Raw genomic sequence first — 18,977 nt, forward strand, 5'->3', positions numbered from 1 at the left:
ACTGCTTCGGAAAACGCCAGGCGGTTTTTCCCTCCCCGACAGTGAATGGACCTTAAAAAACAGCGTTGTGGTTTTTGGGCGCGGCCTTTGCCAAAAACCACAACACGGTTTCCGCCTCCCATTTACTTGTATTGACTTCTTGAGGCGGAATGTCGCTTCTTTTTTGTATTAGCGGCAAAAAAACGCTAGTGGAGAAATGAACGCTAGCGGTCTCCATAGACCACCATTGTGAGGGGGTGGATTATGACATGGATTCCGCGCCATAATCTGCCCCCTCTGTTCCCGTGTGAACGGGCCCTTAATTCCTTCATGTTCCTTGTCTCTCACCCTCCCCTCTATCTCTTTACTCCCTCCCCCCCCCCCTTTATTATTGGGACGCTGCGACTTTCTTTATTGTCATGTATACTTTTTTTGAAAATTAATAAAGTGGAATTTGAAAAAATAAATAACATAGCTTTTCTACAACATGTGGCCTCGGCCAAAGACCGGAGCCCTACGTGGTATATCACCGTGGTTTACTAGTGAAACCCATCCACACATTGCGGAAAAATATGGTGGACACACTGCGATTTCCAAAACTGTTGCGGTTTTGCGATAGGTATAACGGAAGCAGAGAGTCGGCAGAGGAAACCTTTGCTGACTTTTTGTGAAAAACGCTATGGAAAAGACTTATGGTTTTCCCGCAGCGCTCCGTTGCCACGGCCTGCTACATGGGGCCTTAGCCTAAGTTTTCTTAAGCGCATTCGCACATAGATTTTTTTTTTTTTTTTTTTTTGCGTATTTGTGGGCATGCTGTATCATTTTGTACCCTGAGCATGCCCATTCTGTAGTGGATTCACAAATTTACAGCAACTTTTGATGGCAGATGTCAGGGCCTGTTCACAGCAGGCTTGTAATGCAGGCACTGCTATGTGGAACACGTTTTTCCTCTTTTTTTTTTTTGGAATCTCCATGACGTCCATTGTCGTCCATTGTCAGGAATGAATGTGGCACATCCTTGTCCGTGTTAACCCTTCACTGTAGCCCAGGACTCGGTATAAGGTATAAGAGCAGACGGCAGAGAAATATATAATAAATGGCACAATAACAATAACAGCTTATTCCCGGGCTGTTCCGCGCTCTCTCCAGCAGGGGGAGTCAGCAGTCAGAGGCCTCCGCGGCCTGAGCTCCGGACCGTACAGCTAGGAGCTGCTCAGCAGGCCGGTACCGACTGCCCAGTCCTCAGCCCCGACCTGCTCATAACTACCGAGACCGAGGACTGGCACCAGGCCGGGGCAAGTGGGTGCTCCGCGGCCGCTCAGAATGTGGCTGAACCCGGAGGAGGTGCTGCTGGCCAACGCGCTATGGGTGACCGAGAGAGCCAACCCGTTCTTTATCCTGCAGAGGCGCCGGGGACACGGCAAAGGCGGAGGCCTGACAGGTGACACCGGGGGCAGACAGCGGGGGAGGGCGGCACGGAGGAGGGGATGGCCGGGATGGGAGACTGCGACAACCGGTCTGCATCATGGTGACTGCTGCACAATGTAAACAAGGCTGAAGAGACTCACGGCAGGCGTGGGGCTCAGACCGTACACTGCTAGAGTATATACTGGCCTGGTGTATACTGGTCTGGCAGTGCCGGGGTATATACTGAGCTGGTGTATACATGATGGTAGTGCTGGGGTATATACTGAGCTGGTGTATACTGGCAGTGCTGGAGTATATACTGGGCTGGTGTATACTGACCTGGCAGTGCTGGGGTATATACTGAGCTGCTGTATACAGACCTGACACTGCTGAAGTAAATAATGAGCTGGTGTATACATGATGGTAGTTCTGGAGTATATACTGAGCTGGTGTATACTGGCCTGGTAGTGCTGGGGTATATGCTAAGCTGCTGTATACATGCCTGGCAGTTCTGGGGTATATAGTGAGCTGGTCTATACAGGCTTAGCAGTGCTCGGGTATATACTGAGCTGCTGTATACAGGCCTGGCAGTGCTGCAATATATGATGAGCTGCTGTATATAGATCTGGAAGTTCTGAAGTACCGTATATACTAAGCTGGTGTATACAGGCCTGGCTGTCCTGAGGTATATACTGAGCTGCTGTATACAGGCCTGGCTGTCCTGAGGTATATACTGAGCTGGTGTATACAGGCCTGGCTGTCCTGAGGTATATACTGAGCTGCTGTATACAGGCCTGGCTGTCCTGAGGTATATACTGAGCTGCTGTATACAGGCCTGGCTGTCCTGAGGTATATACTGAGCTGCTGTATACAGGCCTGGCTGTCCTGAGGTATATACTGAGCTGCTGTATACAGGCCTGGCTGTCCTGAGGTATATACTGAGCTGCTGTATACAGGCCTGGCTGTCCTGAGGTATATACTGAGCTGCTGTATACAGGCCTGGCTGTCCTGAGGTATATACTGAGCTGCTGTATACAGGCCTGGCTGTCCTGAGGTATATACTGAGCTGCTGTATACAGGCCTGGCTGTCCTGAGGTATATACTGAGCTGCTGTATACAGGCCTGGCTGTCCTGAGGTATATACTGAGCTGCTGTATACAGGCCTGGCTGTCCTGAGGTATATACTGAGCTGCTGTATACAGGCCTGGCTGTCCTGAGGTATATACTGAGCTGCTGTATATAGGCCTGGCTGTCCTGAGGTATATACTGAGCTTGTGTGTACAGATCCTGGCAGCACTGAGATGGTGTATACAAACAAGGTAGTCCTGAGGTTCTGTTTACTTGCCTGGCCGCACTTAGCTTATACATATAAAGACCCTGGCAGTGTTGGGGTATATACTTAGCTGGTATATAAAGACCCTGGCAGCATTGAGTTGCTGTATACAGACCTGGCAGTCCTGTTGTATACAGATTGGCAGCATTGAGCTGGTATAATATTGCACAGACTTATAGTACTTTATATAGACACTGGCAGCATTGCCTTTGGTATACCATACAGTATAATACAAACATGTACAATATATACAGGCACAGCCATGGGGTAGTACTCCCATATACAAGGATACTTACAACATGGCATTTAGTATACAGACTTGCTGTCTATACTGCCTTTATATATAGTACTGTATACATTGGAAGCAATGTGCTGTTTTATGATCCATGCTACCGCACATGTACACCAACCCGCCTGCAGCTTCATAGCCTAATATGGACACAGCAGTCACCCTTCATATCAAGGGTCCTTAGCAGACCGTCTGCATACACAGCCACGTGTATCCTGTGTATTCTCAGCACTCAGAGTAGTCATCTGTGTTACTACCAGTGTCAGCAGGTTATTAAAGGGGTTGTACAAAAGTCATCCATACTGGTCCATACGTTGTCTGGTATTGCAGCCCAGCCCTGTTGAAGTAAATGAGGTATCACAGCAGTACTGCACAGAAGCTGCGGTTGGATGTGGCGCTGTTTTCTATGGAGGCCACTATGGGGATCAGTATATTACTGGATTATCATTAGGATAGACCACCAGTATTATATGAGTGAGGGTCCCGAGTTTGAGGAGGCCATAGCTCTCGGTTTATTACTGTAGCCTCTTTATTACGTACATGAGTCCATCTACTTGCATTAGTTGTGGCCGTCCAAGGCGTTGCAGCTTCATCCCAGACCCCAGTCTCTTCATTCATAGACATAACAGATTTCCTGCAGGTTGGCCATAATGTCATGGCATATTCCAATAATATCATGGTAACGTGGGGGGATCCCTTTAAGGCCTGTTTTTTTTTTACCTTTTATAACCCTAGGTCACTGTAAATCCACGACAATCAAAAAACACCTTTTGTTGGGATAATTCTTTAAGAGGCTGTTCACATGGCGGAAAGTGAAGAGGAATTTGCGGTGGACTTGTGCTACACTTTCTGTCTCTGAGCTTCTCACGGCAGAAAGATGAAGCTTTTACGTGCTGGTTACCTTCACAATGGGTCAAAATCAACATTCCCTCTACCTAAGAAAACTTGGTGTAGAGGGATGATAGTGAGGCGTATGTTTGGCGCAAGTATATTTTGCATCAAGGGGCCGTGTATTAATATGCTAAATTGTGAGCCAGAAATTGCAACAAAATTTCGAAAGTTGTTCCAAAATATCAGCCATTGCGTCAAAATTCTGTGGTGTAAAGTTAGATGAGACAGTCTTAAAGTGCGCCAGATTATCAAACAACATTAGACAGTTTGGAAAATCTGGTGCAGTTTCAGACTGTCTAGTGTAACTTTGCACTGTCTAAAAGTTTTGGGGCCAATGGGGTCTCCCGCTGCGGTAAGGTCGAGCAGGCCGCAAATTTTTTTTTTCCAGTATCCTGAGTAAAGAAGCATCCGACACTGCCTTATCCTGGACGCAGCGTCTGGATGGAATTTGGCGCTGATTTTAAGTCAGAATTTGCCTCAATATCAACTCCACATTACACAATAGGATTTACCTGCTCATTTTGGATGCTCCATTATGGGGTTAAAGCATATTGGTATATTGGGTTCATGTAGTAATGTGTGCACATAAGTATGTGACCTTTGTGAGATCTTGTCAGTGTGTTACTATCCTCTAGTTAGTTAGTAGTCACATGTACACGGTTTTCACAATACACCCAGAGTCGCATGACAGTAGGAGACATCCTGACCTCATGTTGGTGATTCTGACTGTTTCCTCTATTTTCTAGGCTTGTTGGTGGGGACTCTAGATGTTGTGTTGGACTCAAGTGCCCGCGTCGCCCCTTATCGAATATTGCACCAGACACAGGAATCGCAGATCTATTGGACAGTGGCTTGTGGTAGGTATAAGAGAAAAACTTTGGAAACTAGGTCTCTATTTAATGAATTTTCGGTACTTACGATAGGTCATTATTATTATGCTTGTGGGGGTCTGACAGCGGGCACCTCCTCTATCAGCTGTTTGAAACGTTGGCGCTTCATAGGGCTGTGATCTGTGCACATGAATGAGTGCGCCACCCAATGCCCTTTCGAGGGGGCGTCTGATGAACATAGAGCAGGTCCTATCCTTCTCCATGTCATCGGAACAGAATGCATCAGAAGCCTCCATAGAGGTGACTACATAACGGAATATACTTGGATGTCCCTCCCGACTATCATTCAGGTGCAGTCCACTACTAATTCAGCACTGTCGTTCGTGTGCACGGGGTTTTCATCTGTCATATGCATGTAAGTCCCATGCAAATGAAAAAAAGACAGGTGGAAGAGGGCGTCTACCACTTATAACCTCCTTCTGTCCTCTGTGGGTCAGTAAGTGTGGCCCCTGGCCTGTATTTAAATTACAACAAATGAATGGCAGACCTGTATTTCTGCATTCCCATTACAGCAGTCACTGCAGGGGAATTGTATGGCAAACCAGACCTGTTCGCTGGAGGTTTTACAAGCCAGACCAATGTCGATGAGCTTATTGCTGGGTTGGCTGAAGTGGTTGCTTTATGACTCCAGACCCATCTCTGCCTTCCTATTTTGTCAGACTTGAGTGTCTGGAGACATAATCTCTTTATACTAGATTTATAAGTATCTATAAAAGGCATTCACAGGCTTAAGTGTGTATGACCTGATAGTAGCTACAATCTTATATATTGCCAGGCAATATTATGGGACGTGTATAACAGGTAGGATTGTATACTGATCACTGGCAATATGTTTCTCATTCTAGGAACTTCCCGAAAAGAGATCACTGAGCACTGGGAGTGGCTGGAGAACAATCTGCTGCAGACTCTCTCTATCTTTGAAAACGAGGATGACATCACAACCTTTGTCAAAGGGAAAATCCATGTAATAATGACCGTAATATGTGCACTGGCCTCCACTATAGGCCTGAACTTTTGTTAGGTGTATATTTACTTAAGGCAGGGGTCTCGTATACGTGGACCCCTAAGTCACATGCGTCCCCTGAGGCTTTCCCCTGCAGCCTTATGCCCTGTTCTTCTGATCTAGGATTGGCAGGACTGGGGAGAAAAGAACTGCTGACCCATCTAATGCTTCCTTGGAGAAGCTTGAATTTAGATACTTACCTCTATGTTCCCCGACACCTCCCTGCTGAGAGGGACATTAAATTGTACAGGGCCACTGCTGGGGGACAGTAAACTGTACGGAGCCACTGCTGTGAGACAGTAAACTGTTCAGGGCCACTGTTGGGGGACAGTAAACTGTACGGGGGCACTTCTGGGGGACAGTAAGCTGTACAGGGCCACTGCTGAGGGACAGTAAACTGTACGGGGGCACTGCTGGGGGACAGTAAACTGTACAGGGCCACTGCTGTGAGACAGTAAACTGTACGGGGGCACTTCTGGGGGACAGTAAACTGTACAGGGCCACTGCTGTGAGACAGTAAACTGTACGGGGGCACTTCTGGGGGACAGTAAACTGTACGGGGGCACTGCTGGGGGACAGTAAACTGTACGGGGGCACTGCTGGGGGACAGTAAGCTGTACGGGGGCACTGTTGGGGGACAGTAAGCTGTACGGGGGCACTGATGGGGGACAGTAAGCTGTACGGGGGCACTGCTGGGGGACAGTAAACTGGACAGGGCTACTGTTGGGGGACAGTAAACTGTACACTTCTGGGGGACATTAAACTGAGTGGGGCCACTGCTGGGGTTATTACCACTACATTTGTATTGTATAGCATATGAAAGAAATGTGACCCATCACCTTTTCCCTATGTGCAGCCCATTTGCGTGGCCGAGGTTAGGGCCCTTGATTTAGAGCAATGTGTGCTGGCACAAGTTTCAGGTATAAGTTATGCCATTTTTCTGGTGTATATGTGTAATAAATATGCTCAGCCTAGCCCCTCCAACATTTAATAAAAATAGCATAAGTGACGTAAGAAGGGGACAGATGAGAGTGTTAAAGCTTTAAAATGTCCTAGTGGTTTTTGGGGAAATAGTAGTCAGGATTTGAGGCGATAAGGTTGGGTGATATATGAGGACGATGCCTATATTTTAAGAGGCATGGCATATATCCGAATACTAAATACCTATCTCCTGTTTCTACTAGTATAACTCCAGGTGTAATTTTTGCCTGTTCTTCTGCACGATATCTGATAACATGATATTAAAGGCAGCTTTGTCATAAGGGATTCATCTCTTACAATGGCTACCCTGGCCATAATATTATTCTCACGGCGGAAGATTTCCTTGCAGTGTTATTGCTTTTAGCGCATTTCCTGTTACTATAAAATAGGAAGATTCGGGGGACGTGATGTAGGAAACCACAGCTCTCGTGACTGACCTCCCTATAGGCCTGTGGTTTACCGGTTAGGTTGATTTCCCAGAGTATAGTAGTAAGCTTGAAATTGAGAAAGCCATTGAAGTGGAAAATAATGTACATTTCATCCACAACTCTGGTTGTATTCATCTAATTATATGGCCAGAAATACAGAAATTGTTTTAAGGCTTTGTTCACATCTGCGGTGGAGGCAGTTTTTTCATTCAAATGACAGATTCCTGGGCAGAACCTCATGGATCTTATTATATATCAGTGGGGTCCATCAGGTTCCGGTTAATATAGCAGCAGAGGGGGAATGGATTAAGGCTGGCGTACAAATTGCCAGTTTAAATATATTGCTCTCAATTTCTATAGGTGAAACCTGTGTACTTATTATTTAGAATGTACGGGAGAACTTCCCCAGTTGTTCCACTTGCTGCTGTGTGTGTATATATATATATATATATATATATATATATATATATATATACACACACACACACACACACACACACACACACACACACACACACACACACACACTCACCGGCCACTTTATTAGGTACACCATGCTAGTAACGGGTTGGACCCCCTTTTGCCTTCAGAACTGCCTCAATTCTTCGTGGCATAGATTCAACAAGGTGCTGGAAGCATTCCTCAGAGATTTTGGTCCATATTGACATGATGGCATCACACAGTTGCCGCAGATTTGTCGGCTGCACATCCATGATGCGAATCTCCCGTTCCACCACATCCCAAAGATGCTCTATTGGATTGAGATCTAGTGACTGTGGAGGCCATTGGAGTACAGTGAACTCATTGTCATGTTCAAGAAACCAGTCTGAGATGATTCCAGCTTTATGACATGGCGCATTATCCTGCTGAAAGTAGCCATCAGATGTTGGGTACATTGTGGTCATAAAGGGATGGACATGGTCAGCAACAATACTCAGGTAGGCTTTGGCGTTGCAACGATGCTCAATTGGTACCAAGGGGCCCAAAGAGTGCCAAGAAAATATTCCCCACACCATGACACCACCACCAGCCTGAACCGTTGATACAAGGCAGGATGGATCCATGCTTTCATGTTGTTGACGCCAAATTCTGACCCTACCATCCGAATGTCGCAGCAGAAATCGAGACTCATCAGACCAGGCAACGTTTTTCCAATCTTCAATTGTCCAATTTCGATGAGCTTGTGCAAATTGTAGCCTCAGTTTCCTGTTCTTAGCTGAAAGGAGTGGCAGCCGGTGTGGTCTTCTGCTGCTGTAGCCCATCTGCCTCAAAGTTCGACGTACTGTGCGTTCAGAGATGCTCTTCTGGCTACCTTGGTTGTAACGGGTGGCTATTTGAGTCACTGTTGCCTTTCTATCAGCTCGAACCAGTCTTGCCATTTTCCTCTGACCTCTGGCATCAACAACGCATTTCCGCCCACAGAACTGCCGCTCACTGGATGTTTTTTCTTTTTCGGACCATTCTCTGTAAACCCTAGAGATGGTTGTGCGTGAAAATCCCAGTAGATCAGCAGTTTCTGAAATACTCAGACCAGCCCTTCTGGCACCAACAACCATGCCACGTTCAAAGGCACTCAAATCACCTTTCTTCCCCATACTGATGCTCTGTTTGAACTGCAGGAGATTGTCTTGACCATGTCTACATGCCTAAATGCACTGAGTTGCCGCCATGTGATTGGCTGATTAGAAATTAAGTGTTAACGAGCAGTTGGACAGGTGTACCTAATAAAGTGGCCGGTGAGTGTGTGTGTGTGTATATATATATGTATATATATATATATATATATATATATATATTATATAATGTGTGTGTGTGTGTATAGGCAGTTTTACTAATACATTTTAATAGTCAGTGTATACTTAAACCAGGCAGATTCACCACGGTGTGGGATGCTGCATGATAAATCTGGCGTATCTTTACCCTGTCCAGTCTACCTTTACAAAGTATTTGTTGGCTTAGATAATAGCCGAAAATGAGCAAAAAGTTTGTTGCATCTTAAGCCTCGTCCATTTCCCAATAAGCCACTCCCACTTGTCAGACACATCATAAAAAAATTCAGTTTTTGGATCAGATTTCTGACATATTTTCATTAATAAATATGTCGCTTCATGTATCGAAACAAGCAAAAACAAAACCCATTCCTATAGTTTCTAAACTTTTACTTTACTTTGGTGCCACTTTGCAAACAATAAGAATACCGAATGACATTTTCCTCTTTTGTCTGATATATTTATTGTTAGGATGTAATACATAGTGAAGACTTTAACATGGATTTTGACTTTTTTCATGAAAGGGTATCATTGCTGAGGAGAACAAAAGTCTGCTGCCCAAGGATGAGGAGGATCCTGGCAAGTTCAAGGAAGCTGAGCTGAAAATGCGGAAGCAGTTTGGGATGCCTGAGGTGGAGAAGCTGGTAAATTATTACTCTTGCAGCTACTGGAAGGGACGCGTGCCCCGGCAAGGATGGCTCTACCTGACTGTCAACCATCTCTGCTTCTACTCATTTTTGTTGGGGAAAGAAGGTGAGATATCCGTCACTTCTATTACAGTTTGGGTTAACTAAAGCTGGCTAGGATATGCAAATATGTTTCCCAAGATGTAAATAGGGAAACACTGCCATCTTGAGAAACATATTTGCTTATTCTTCCCATAATCCACCACAGTGGAGCGAAAAAGGCTTTGTAAGACTCCACACACCTAAGGAGTGACAGTATCCCCATAATAAAGCTGGCCATTTACTTTTAGTAGCTATTTGACTGACAGCTATTCCTATTACACTCCCCATGCAATCTTGGTTCTTTCGTAGTAAAAAGAAAATAAGCTGCTGTCAGACACTTGTGAGGCAGCTGCTTTGCCTTGAAAATTAGAGGGATTCTATCATTAGAATCCCTTTTTCTTAAAGACTACGTCAGAATTGCCTTTATAAAGGCTGTTCTTCTCCTACCTTTATTATTCTGATTCGCGCCGCCGTTTCTGCGTTTTTTTTTTTTTTTCTTCCTTCCTTATGTAAATGAGTCTTCAGAAAGCACAGGGGCATTCCTCCTTTGTTCAGAAAGCATAGGAGGCGTCCCCTGTGCTCTCTGAAGACTCTCCAGCGACGCCTCTCTCGTCTTCTCCCGATGCCTCTTCGCTGCGTCATCAGCCAGCAAAGCCGACTGCGCATGTCTGTTCGACCATTTTCCTGTGGCCGATTGGACGCTCGTGTAAGGATTGGCCTTGTTGCCATTCGACATGTCTGATCTTTTTTTTCCCTGACATATACCCAATGAATATCAGCCGAACATTTAATACACATTAGATTGATTGGTCTGGCCAATTTACCAGCACAATGATGATCACAGCCATCATGTTTATGTAGATAAGACACAGAAACCACCAGTCACAATACAGGATTTCACAGCTTATCTGATCCCCCTCCATGTCCAGTACCGTATTTTGCGGACTATAAGGCGCACCGGACTATAAGGCGCATTACCCATGAGCGCCTTATAGTCCTGCCTAGGTCCATATATAAGGCGCACCGGACTACAAGGCGCAGCGCTGTCCGGTGCGCCTTATATGATTGAAAGCGGCGGCCGGCAGACTTTGCCGGCGGCCGCTTAACCCCCCGCATGCCAGCCGCTTCTATTCATTTCAATAGCACGCTTCCATTGAAATGAATGGAAGCGCTCGGCACACGAGGAGTTAAAGGGATTCTACCTTTAAAAGAACTTCCTTCTTGATCACGTCGGAATAGCCTTAAAAGACTATTTGTCTCTTACCTTTTTACCATAGCCAGCGCCGCCTTCTTCCGCAGCTCCGTCTCTGTCTTCTTTGGGCCTCATGGATGACGCATGCGCAGTCAGCTCTAACAGGCTCTCGCAGCCAGAGCCGACTGCGCATGCGTCATCCATGAGACCCAAAGAAGACGACACGGAAGGCGCGAACACAGCTCAGGGAGAAGGCGGCGCTGGCTATGGGAAAGGTAAGAGACGAATAGTCTTTTAAGGCTATTTCGACGTGGTTAGGGGGAAGAAGTTCTTTTAATGGTAGAATCTAGAGTTGAGCGAGTACTGTTCAGATCGGCTGATCCGAACAGTACTCGCTCATCTCTAGTAGAATCCCTTTAAGCAGCGGCCGCCAGCAAAGTCTGCATGCCGCTTCCATACATTACAATGAGAGCGCGCTATTCAAATAGTTAGAGATGAACGAATACTATTTGAATAGCGCGCTCCCATTGCAATGTATGGAAGCGGCATGGAGACTTTGCCGGCGGCCGCCGCTTAACTCCTCGCGTGCCGCCGCTTCAAGCCTTATATAAGGCGCACCGGACTATAAGGCGCACTTTCGATTTCTGAGGAAATCGAAGTATTTTATGTGCGCCTTATAGTCCGGAAAATACGGTAACCTTTGAACAGGTCACAGAGCAGGCCTAGAAAAATTCTTCCATAGAAGTCAGTAGGGTTTCTCATGGGTCTAGGCCCATGACCCAACTCCAGCAAACAGGACGTTGCAGTTTATTGTGAGTTTGATCACAAGAATTGGAATGTCGAGGTTTCTAGGATTTTTTTTTTTTTTTTTTACATATTGATTACAATATAGAAAGTTGAAAATGACACCAAAAATTCTTAAAAAATATTTTTAACATAAAATCTAATTTAAACAATAGGCTGTTTGCTCATGATTTTTTGCTGACTTCTCCTCAGAAGTGAATGGAGATGAACTTTCATAAGATAAGATAATAGTGCCACAGTGGGGATATTTCAGTAACATTGCATAGCTGCTATACAACATACAGAGCTGTGTTTCCAGATTCATAAAATGTATACAAGCAATCTAGGCAGCAGTCTGAAAAAGCTGGTCGGTATGAGAGATTGCTAGAGGACCGGATCCAGAGGCTCGCAAAGACCAGGTGGTAGTGGAAAGAGAGCAGCAAGGAATTGTATTTTTTTGCTTTTTGGGCGACCCCTTTAACTTGCTGTCCAGTCAACTTATTTGCAGCTCCTGAACAAGGTGAAAAAAACAAGGAGTCAAAAGCTCTGTTGTCACACAGTCTTAATCAGAGGTTTCATGAGGAAGATGGTAGCTGCCCAGGGTGTTTTTCACCGGTCTCTACCCAAACATCCTTCAACTTCCCATCAATCTTGCATTGTATTTGCCCAGTGCTGAATTGGCAGTAGTTTAAAAAACATAGGATTCTGAATGAAAGGGCATTTATATAACTTTGTCTTCGGTCAGGTTTAATGACTCATTGTGATTTTCTTCATATTGTTCTCCTTTTAGTGACGTTGATAATCCAGTGGCTTGACGTGACTCAGCTTGAAAAAAACGCAACACTGCTCTTTCCTGAATGCATCAAGGTCAACACACGGGACAATGAATATTTTTTCTCCATGTTCCTTAACATCAGCGAAACTTTCAAGCTGATGGAACAGCTTGCCAATATCGCTATGAGACAGCTTTTGGACAACGAGGGCTTTCTGGAAGATCGTAACTTGCCCAAACCTACACGTCCGCTCAAAAACATCTCCGCTCTGAAGAGGTGTGTATGATGACTGGGTGCTGTAAATACATTACCTTAATTATCTTTATTGTGGGGATAATATCACTCCTTAAGGAGAGACCACCTTCACAGGCTTATGGAGACTTACAAAAGTCTTTTTCGCCCCACTGGGGGAATTATGGGAAAAATATGCAAATTGTTTTCCAAGATGTAAATAGGAAAACAGTGCCTCTGCTTGCTGCCCTCTAGGGGTAGCCCCCTTAAACATCATGCACGACTTTTTCAACAAGCCTTAATGCTACGATGCGAGGTTTAGCCAAATCAGTAAATCTATTCCAAAAGGAACAGAATCCCAGCTGTGGACAGCGATGTTTTGCTCTGGTTGGATCTCATCAGCACAGCGTAGGGAGAACTGAATTGGCAGAGATGAGAGACTTCTGGGATCCTGTTCCTTTTGGAATAATTTACTGATTTGGCTAAACCTCGCATCGTAGCATTAAGGCTTGTTGAAAAAGTCGTGCTTGATGTTTAAGGGGGTTACCCCTAGAGGGCAGCAAGCAGAGGCACTGTTTTCCTATTTACATCTTGGAAAACAATTAGCATATTTTTTCCATAATTCTCTTTGAACAGACATATCTAAATGTTCACATTTCTTGAATGTCTCTCTTATCTACTTAGAGACCTGGATGCTAGGGCAAAAAATGAACAGTATCGTGCCACGTTCCGACTTCCTAGGGATGAGAGGCTGGATGGACACACAGACTGTACGTTGTGGACACCGTTTGCCAAGATGCATATCCCTGGTCAAATGTTTGTTTCCAATAACTACATCTGCTTTGCCAGTAAGGAAGAGGAGGCTTGTCACCTGATCATCCCCCTCCGGGAGGTGAGCGCGGCTCCTGGGCTTGGAAGCCATGTTGTTAGAGGGAGGAAGGAGTTTCTTTCATAGTGATACAACATGTAAAGAATCTACTAAAATATGACTCTTAGTAGAACTATTCTATCAAGTGCAAAAATTTCACATATTTACCAAAGGCCTTTGTGAATTACGTACTGTGTGGTGAAACCTTTGGGACAATCTCACAACATTCCAGTGTTAAAATACCTGTTGTTGGGGGGCACAAGTAACCTACACCAATCTATACATTTATCCCAAGAAGCTCCATAAACTTTCATGCTACATATGGTCTAACCCATGTAATCCATTTGAAAACCCCAGTATGTTTTTTTTTTTCCAGTGTAAATTTTTAAATGTATTGAGTACTAACATAGTCATTATTGGGTTTTTTTTTCTTGTGTCTGTTGTTAGCCAATTTCTATATTCCTTTTTATATTTTTTAAATGGAGTCACCAGAACGCACCCATGTTAACCCAGCCCTGCAGATAGATAGGTTAGGTCACCAGAACGCACCATATCAAGCCACACCTGCAGATAGATTGGTTAGAGTCACCAGAGCGCACCATTTCAAGCCAGCTTTGCAGATAGATAGCTTAGGGTTACCTGAATCAAACAGTGGTTTCCTCTTGTGAATTGCTGCCTCTCTTGATGCTTTTTTCATTATGCAAACGAGCTCTTTGGAGCAATGAGGTTGTTGGCGCTGCTCCAAAGCGGTAAGTGACAACACCCTTGCTGCACAAAACAGCTCATTTGGTGATTGATAGAATAACATCAGCTTAAAGGTGAGTTACTGTTTTTTTGTCTGCACTACAGGTGACCATAGTGGAGAAGGCAGACAGCTCCAGTGTGCTTCCCAGTCCATTGTCTATCAGTACTAAAGGGAAGATGACTTTTCTGTTTGCCAATCTGAAAGACAGAAACTTTCTGGTTCAGCGAATCTCAGATTTCCTGCAGAAGACATCGCTGCAGAGGGCCGGAGGAGACAATGGTGGGGACCAACGGGTTTTGATCCGAAAAGGGAGCAGCGGGAATGGTACATATGAGGTACAAAAATCTCTGCTACTTTATTTCTGATTTATAATCATTGATTTTAAAAAGATTTTCTAGCCCCTAATGCATGTTTCATATTGATGACCTTCCCACAGGATAAACCATCAGTATGTGATTTATGAGGGTTCTACACCCGGACCCCACACAAATCAGCTGTTGTGTCATCCTCCTTGTGCAGGAAGGGCTCGGAGACTGCTACTGTGACATGACATTACAGTATGAAACAGGCAATTGGGGCTGAAAACCCCTTTAAAGCATTTTAAAAGGGTTTATTGGGAGTGAACATGTGATCGGTGTGGGTCCGAGACCCAGTAGCCAACAGATTACCTGCTTGAAGAAACTGTGGTGTTTTGGTCTCATCAAAGTTTGACAGTAATACATCTTAAAGGGGTCTTCTGGGACTTACATATTGTTGGCCTATCCCAAGTATAGTCATTGTGGGTCTGTTACAGAGGATGTCCATCAGCTGTTTGAAGAGACAACATTATTCAGGTTAGCACTTTTGGTATCTTGACTGAATTACGAAGCACTGCACAATACATTGAGTTGGGGCCGTGCATGGTATTTGAGCCCAGCCCCGTTTACTTGAGCTGGGACTAAGCTGAAAACTGGCCAGGGGACTTGTGAACATGGCGTTACTACCATGTGAAGTGGTGCTCACCCAAGTGCCACTGCCACAATGAGAAACTGATCTGTGGGTGTCCTGTGTGTCAGACTCCCTCCAATCAGATGTTGATGACCTCTCCTAAGGGTCCTCTCAAAAAAACCTTTTTATTGAACAGTGTTATGCTGCAATAAGGAACAAAAAATGAGGAGTGGTCTTACAGCATTAGGCTTAGGGTGTTTTCCCTATATACATTATTATAAGGGATAGGATTGCACAGTAAAGTGTAGGGCAGGACGTAATGTGAATCCAGGATTCTGCTATCAGGTGTAAAAGGCCACATTTCTGATCAGGTGAATGTCAGGTCAGGGGTAGTTCTTAACCAGCAGGTTTATACTTAAGCTATGTTTAAGAGCAGCTTCGTATTATATCGGTCATGTGGAAGCGGGTTTTTAAGTAACCTGTCTTAACCCTCCTTTCCAATAGGTGCCAAAGCTTTCTCCCAGTAGCCCGACTGATGAAGGAGCCAGCATTGCTCAGAAGACCAATAATACAGAAGCCCCCACAGCTGCTCATGGGCTCCTGAAACTCTTCCAGAGAGAAGACAGTGAAGATCTGGGTCCAAAATGGGTAATAGATGCTTGTTCTGTAATCTGGCCATACATCTACATGTACACAGGAAGTCATTACGATGCTATGTTGTAAAGGGAATCTGTCACCCAGGTGAAGCATATTAAACCAGCAACACAGAGAGGTCAAAATCACCTGAATGTAATGTAAAGTGGTGTATCCATAGCTGAGATATTCATTTATTTCACAATACATAAATGAGCAGTCTGGAGTATCGATCAGTCCTCTATCAGGTACTGCAGCGTAGATGGAGAGCTACATTCATATACCCTAAGATGGCAAATGAAAAGGGTCTCATCTTATTGTGAAATCTCTTTATAGGGTTATTCTTGTTTTATGATTTGGTGGCATGTCTAGGTCTGCCATAACTATCTGGTTGTAGGACCACAGCTGGTTAGGTTGCTGCTCTACAGGGAAAGACTTTGGGGGGGGGGGGGGGGGGGGGTTAAGGTGTACAGAGTTGTAGCCCCTTCATTCTCAGGATTAGTCGGGTATTAGAGTTTAGATCTCCACTGATTATAAAGTATTGGCATATCCTATCGATATCACTTTATAATGTGGAAACCCTTTAAGGGTTTGCAGACTTTCCTTGTGCTAAGTCATTGTGACAAAAGAGAGAAAAAAACGCAGTAATGTGAATACGGTTGTATTTCACTATGTCCATTTACAGCAATAGCATACTTGTAAAAATAAATAAAGTAAAAGTCAAAAAGTTATGTTGTTTTTACACTTTTGTAGGCGAAAGAAAAAATGAAGGAAGAGTCTTGGAACATTCACTTCTTTGAGTATGGTCGTGGGATGTGCATGTATCGAACTTCGAAGACCCGTGAACTGGTGCTAAAGGGCATTCCGGAGAACTTACGAGGGGAGCTCTGGCTTTTGTTCTCAGGTGAGAAAAAAAAGCTAAGGATAGCATATTAGTTGGTTACATCTGCTGTACTATTCTGGCAGATATTGAGTCTTTAAACAAGTGGTCGCTCAGGAGCTGACTGGCCACCATAGTCACCAGGTCGCTGCTGTGTAATCGCGACACTGCTTGCGATTGCAGCCTTCTCTAATAATGGGCATTAACTCTTAGCCTCAGTTATCTTTGTAGTGATTGCTGTCCTCAGAAACAAGATCTAGGGGGCAGCGATCCATTGCTATGACAGATGGGAGACTGCTGTAAGCAGACTGTATGATAGACCTTTGTGGATTTTGCAATAAACTGCAATACATTAGCATCACAATGTATTGTATGAGTGATCAGAGCCTCTGGTTCACTATGAGACCAGTACAGGTGCAGCTCTGTGCTGGGTCACTAGAATGCAGGAAGAAAAGTCAACAGCTTCACCCTGGAGAGATCTGTGAGGTTTATTTGTTTGCAGTCAGTGTTGCCAGGTTTGGTTTTTTTTTTATTGATCTTCCTTCCTCATTTTGTATCTGTAGGGGCCTTAAATGAGATGGCAACACACCCTGGTTATTATGCTGACCTGGTAGAGAAATCCACTGGAAAATGTAACCTTGCAACAGATGAGATAGAACGTGACCTGCACCGTTCTATGCCCGAGCACCCTGCATTCCAGAATGAACTAGGAATAGCCGCACTGCGCCGCGTACTGACAGCTTATGCTTTCCGCAACCCTAATATTGGGTACTGCCAGGTGTGACATTCTAGTGTGTATATATAACTGTATTATATGTAATGTAATCATGAACCCGCTTTCATATTCCCATTCTGATAAAACATCTCCACAGCAAATATTCCTCAGGCTTCCTTTTATTTTCATATGTGTCATGATATACTGGTATGTGTTATGTACCGTGGATGCTGGCGGGTAACTACAGTGCTTTCTCTGCAGGCTATGAATATAGTGACCTCTGTTCTGCTTCTGTACTGTAATGAGGAAGAAGCATTTTGGCTGCTGGTGTCCTTGTGTGAGCGGATGCTTCCAGATTATTACAACACTCGGGTTGTCGGTAAGGGAACAACAGCAGCTGTCTCTCTGACATACTAAACTGTGTGTTCTTTTTGGGAATCTGCCATCGTTGTCATGTTTCTCTAACCACAGGCAGCATGAAATACTGACAGGCTCCCTCGTTACAAAAACTGTAAAACACCACCACGAGATCTGCCAGTCAAGCTGAGTAACGCAGGGAGAAGCCATAGGGAGCCGCCCAGCAGACATTTTTTTCATCTTCCCAACTCTTTTTAATACTGTGTTTTCTGTGTAATGCTGCAATGTTCTTTATAATGTGGATCCTGTCCGTATTTCCTCCTACCTGTGGTTATGGCAGCATAATATTGGATTATACGTTCTCTTTAGTGTTCAGAGGTCCAATATACTTCTCTTTTGCGAATTGATATCTAGTAGAGAAGCTTAGGGTGGTCCAGTGCCTTCATCCTTGTCCCCCTGTATCTACTGCTCTATACACAGAGGCTCTAGTTTATGTTATGATATAAGCAACAAATCTGTACTACAGTAGGCATGCTGCGGAATAAAAAATCCACTACATGCCCTGTACATTTTACTTGTGCTCGATGGGAACGGAGCTTTAAAAACTCCATTCACCGGCATTCTAAATCACTGAAATGACCACATATACTTATACATACAAGGTATACAGCTGGATGCAGAGAAGCCACAGTGTTGTATGATGGATGCCGTATATTACCAGTGAACATCCAGTCACACGTTATTACTCATGAGGTAGTGGATAACTATCATTGGAATTTCACCCATAGAAAGCTTCTTAAAGATGGAAATCCTATGGTTGTGACTAGTGCACCATGCTGGCTAAAGCTACACAACAAGAAATACATCAGTTTTGGGTTCCTTCTGCCTTCCATGTTGTGGTTTCAGCAACTCGCAAGTAGAAATACTTTCCCTGCTTGTTCACTTTTACTATTTGTGCTTAAGTCATTGACCATATAGCACTAACCTTAGAGCCTGTTGTTCAATCCCTTACTGTACAGTGCACCCCACAAATTGGCAATCCCAACATCACAAGGTTAGGCTGCATCTTAGACAGGCACCTTATACAAGCGTAACCTTTGTGCGGTTTAAAGGGTACCTGCCACCAGGTTTGGGGCCACTAAAAAATTAGTATATTCTGGAGTTTAGGACCCCAA

General features: G+C 44.5%; 1 protein-coding gene across 2 annotated transcripts in view; it reads left to right on the forward strand.

The window, feature by feature from the left end:
• The first annotated feature begins 1,132 nt into the window (after positions 1-1,132).
• TBC1D9B (TBC1 domain family member 9B) overlaps positions 1,133-18,977 on the forward strand; it is a 35,232-nt gene continuing 17,387 nt past the window's right edge. For both annotated transcript variants that reach the window (XM_075274971.1, XM_075274972.1), the window contains exons 1-11: positions 1,133-1,420; positions 4,646-4,756; positions 5,635-5,753; positions 9,495-9,723; positions 12,464-12,722; positions 13,362-13,569; positions 14,395-14,625; positions 15,722-15,865; positions 16,604-16,754; positions 17,294-17,508; positions 17,707-17,824. In XM_075274971.1, the coding sequence (XP_075131072.1) occupies positions 1,303-1,420; positions 4,646-4,756; positions 5,635-5,753; positions 9,495-9,723; positions 12,464-12,722; positions 13,362-13,569; positions 14,395-14,625; positions 15,722-15,865; positions 16,604-16,754; positions 17,294-17,508; positions 17,707-17,824 (1,903 nt within the window). In that variant the 5' untranslated portion in view covers positions 1,133-1,302. The remainder of the gene's footprint in view (positions 1,421-4,645; positions 4,757-5,634; positions 5,754-9,494; positions 9,724-12,463; positions 12,723-13,361; positions 13,570-14,394; positions 14,626-15,721; positions 15,866-16,603; positions 16,755-17,293; positions 17,509-17,706; positions 17,825-18,977) is intronic.

This window comes from Leptodactylus fuscus, chromosome 5, assembly GCF_031893055.1.
Source record: "Leptodactylus fuscus isolate aLepFus1 chromosome 5, aLepFus1.hap2, whole genome shotgun sequence".
NCBI classification, from domain to species: domain Eukaryota; kingdom Metazoa; phylum Chordata; class Amphibia; order Anura; family Leptodactylidae; genus Leptodactylus; species Leptodactylus fuscus.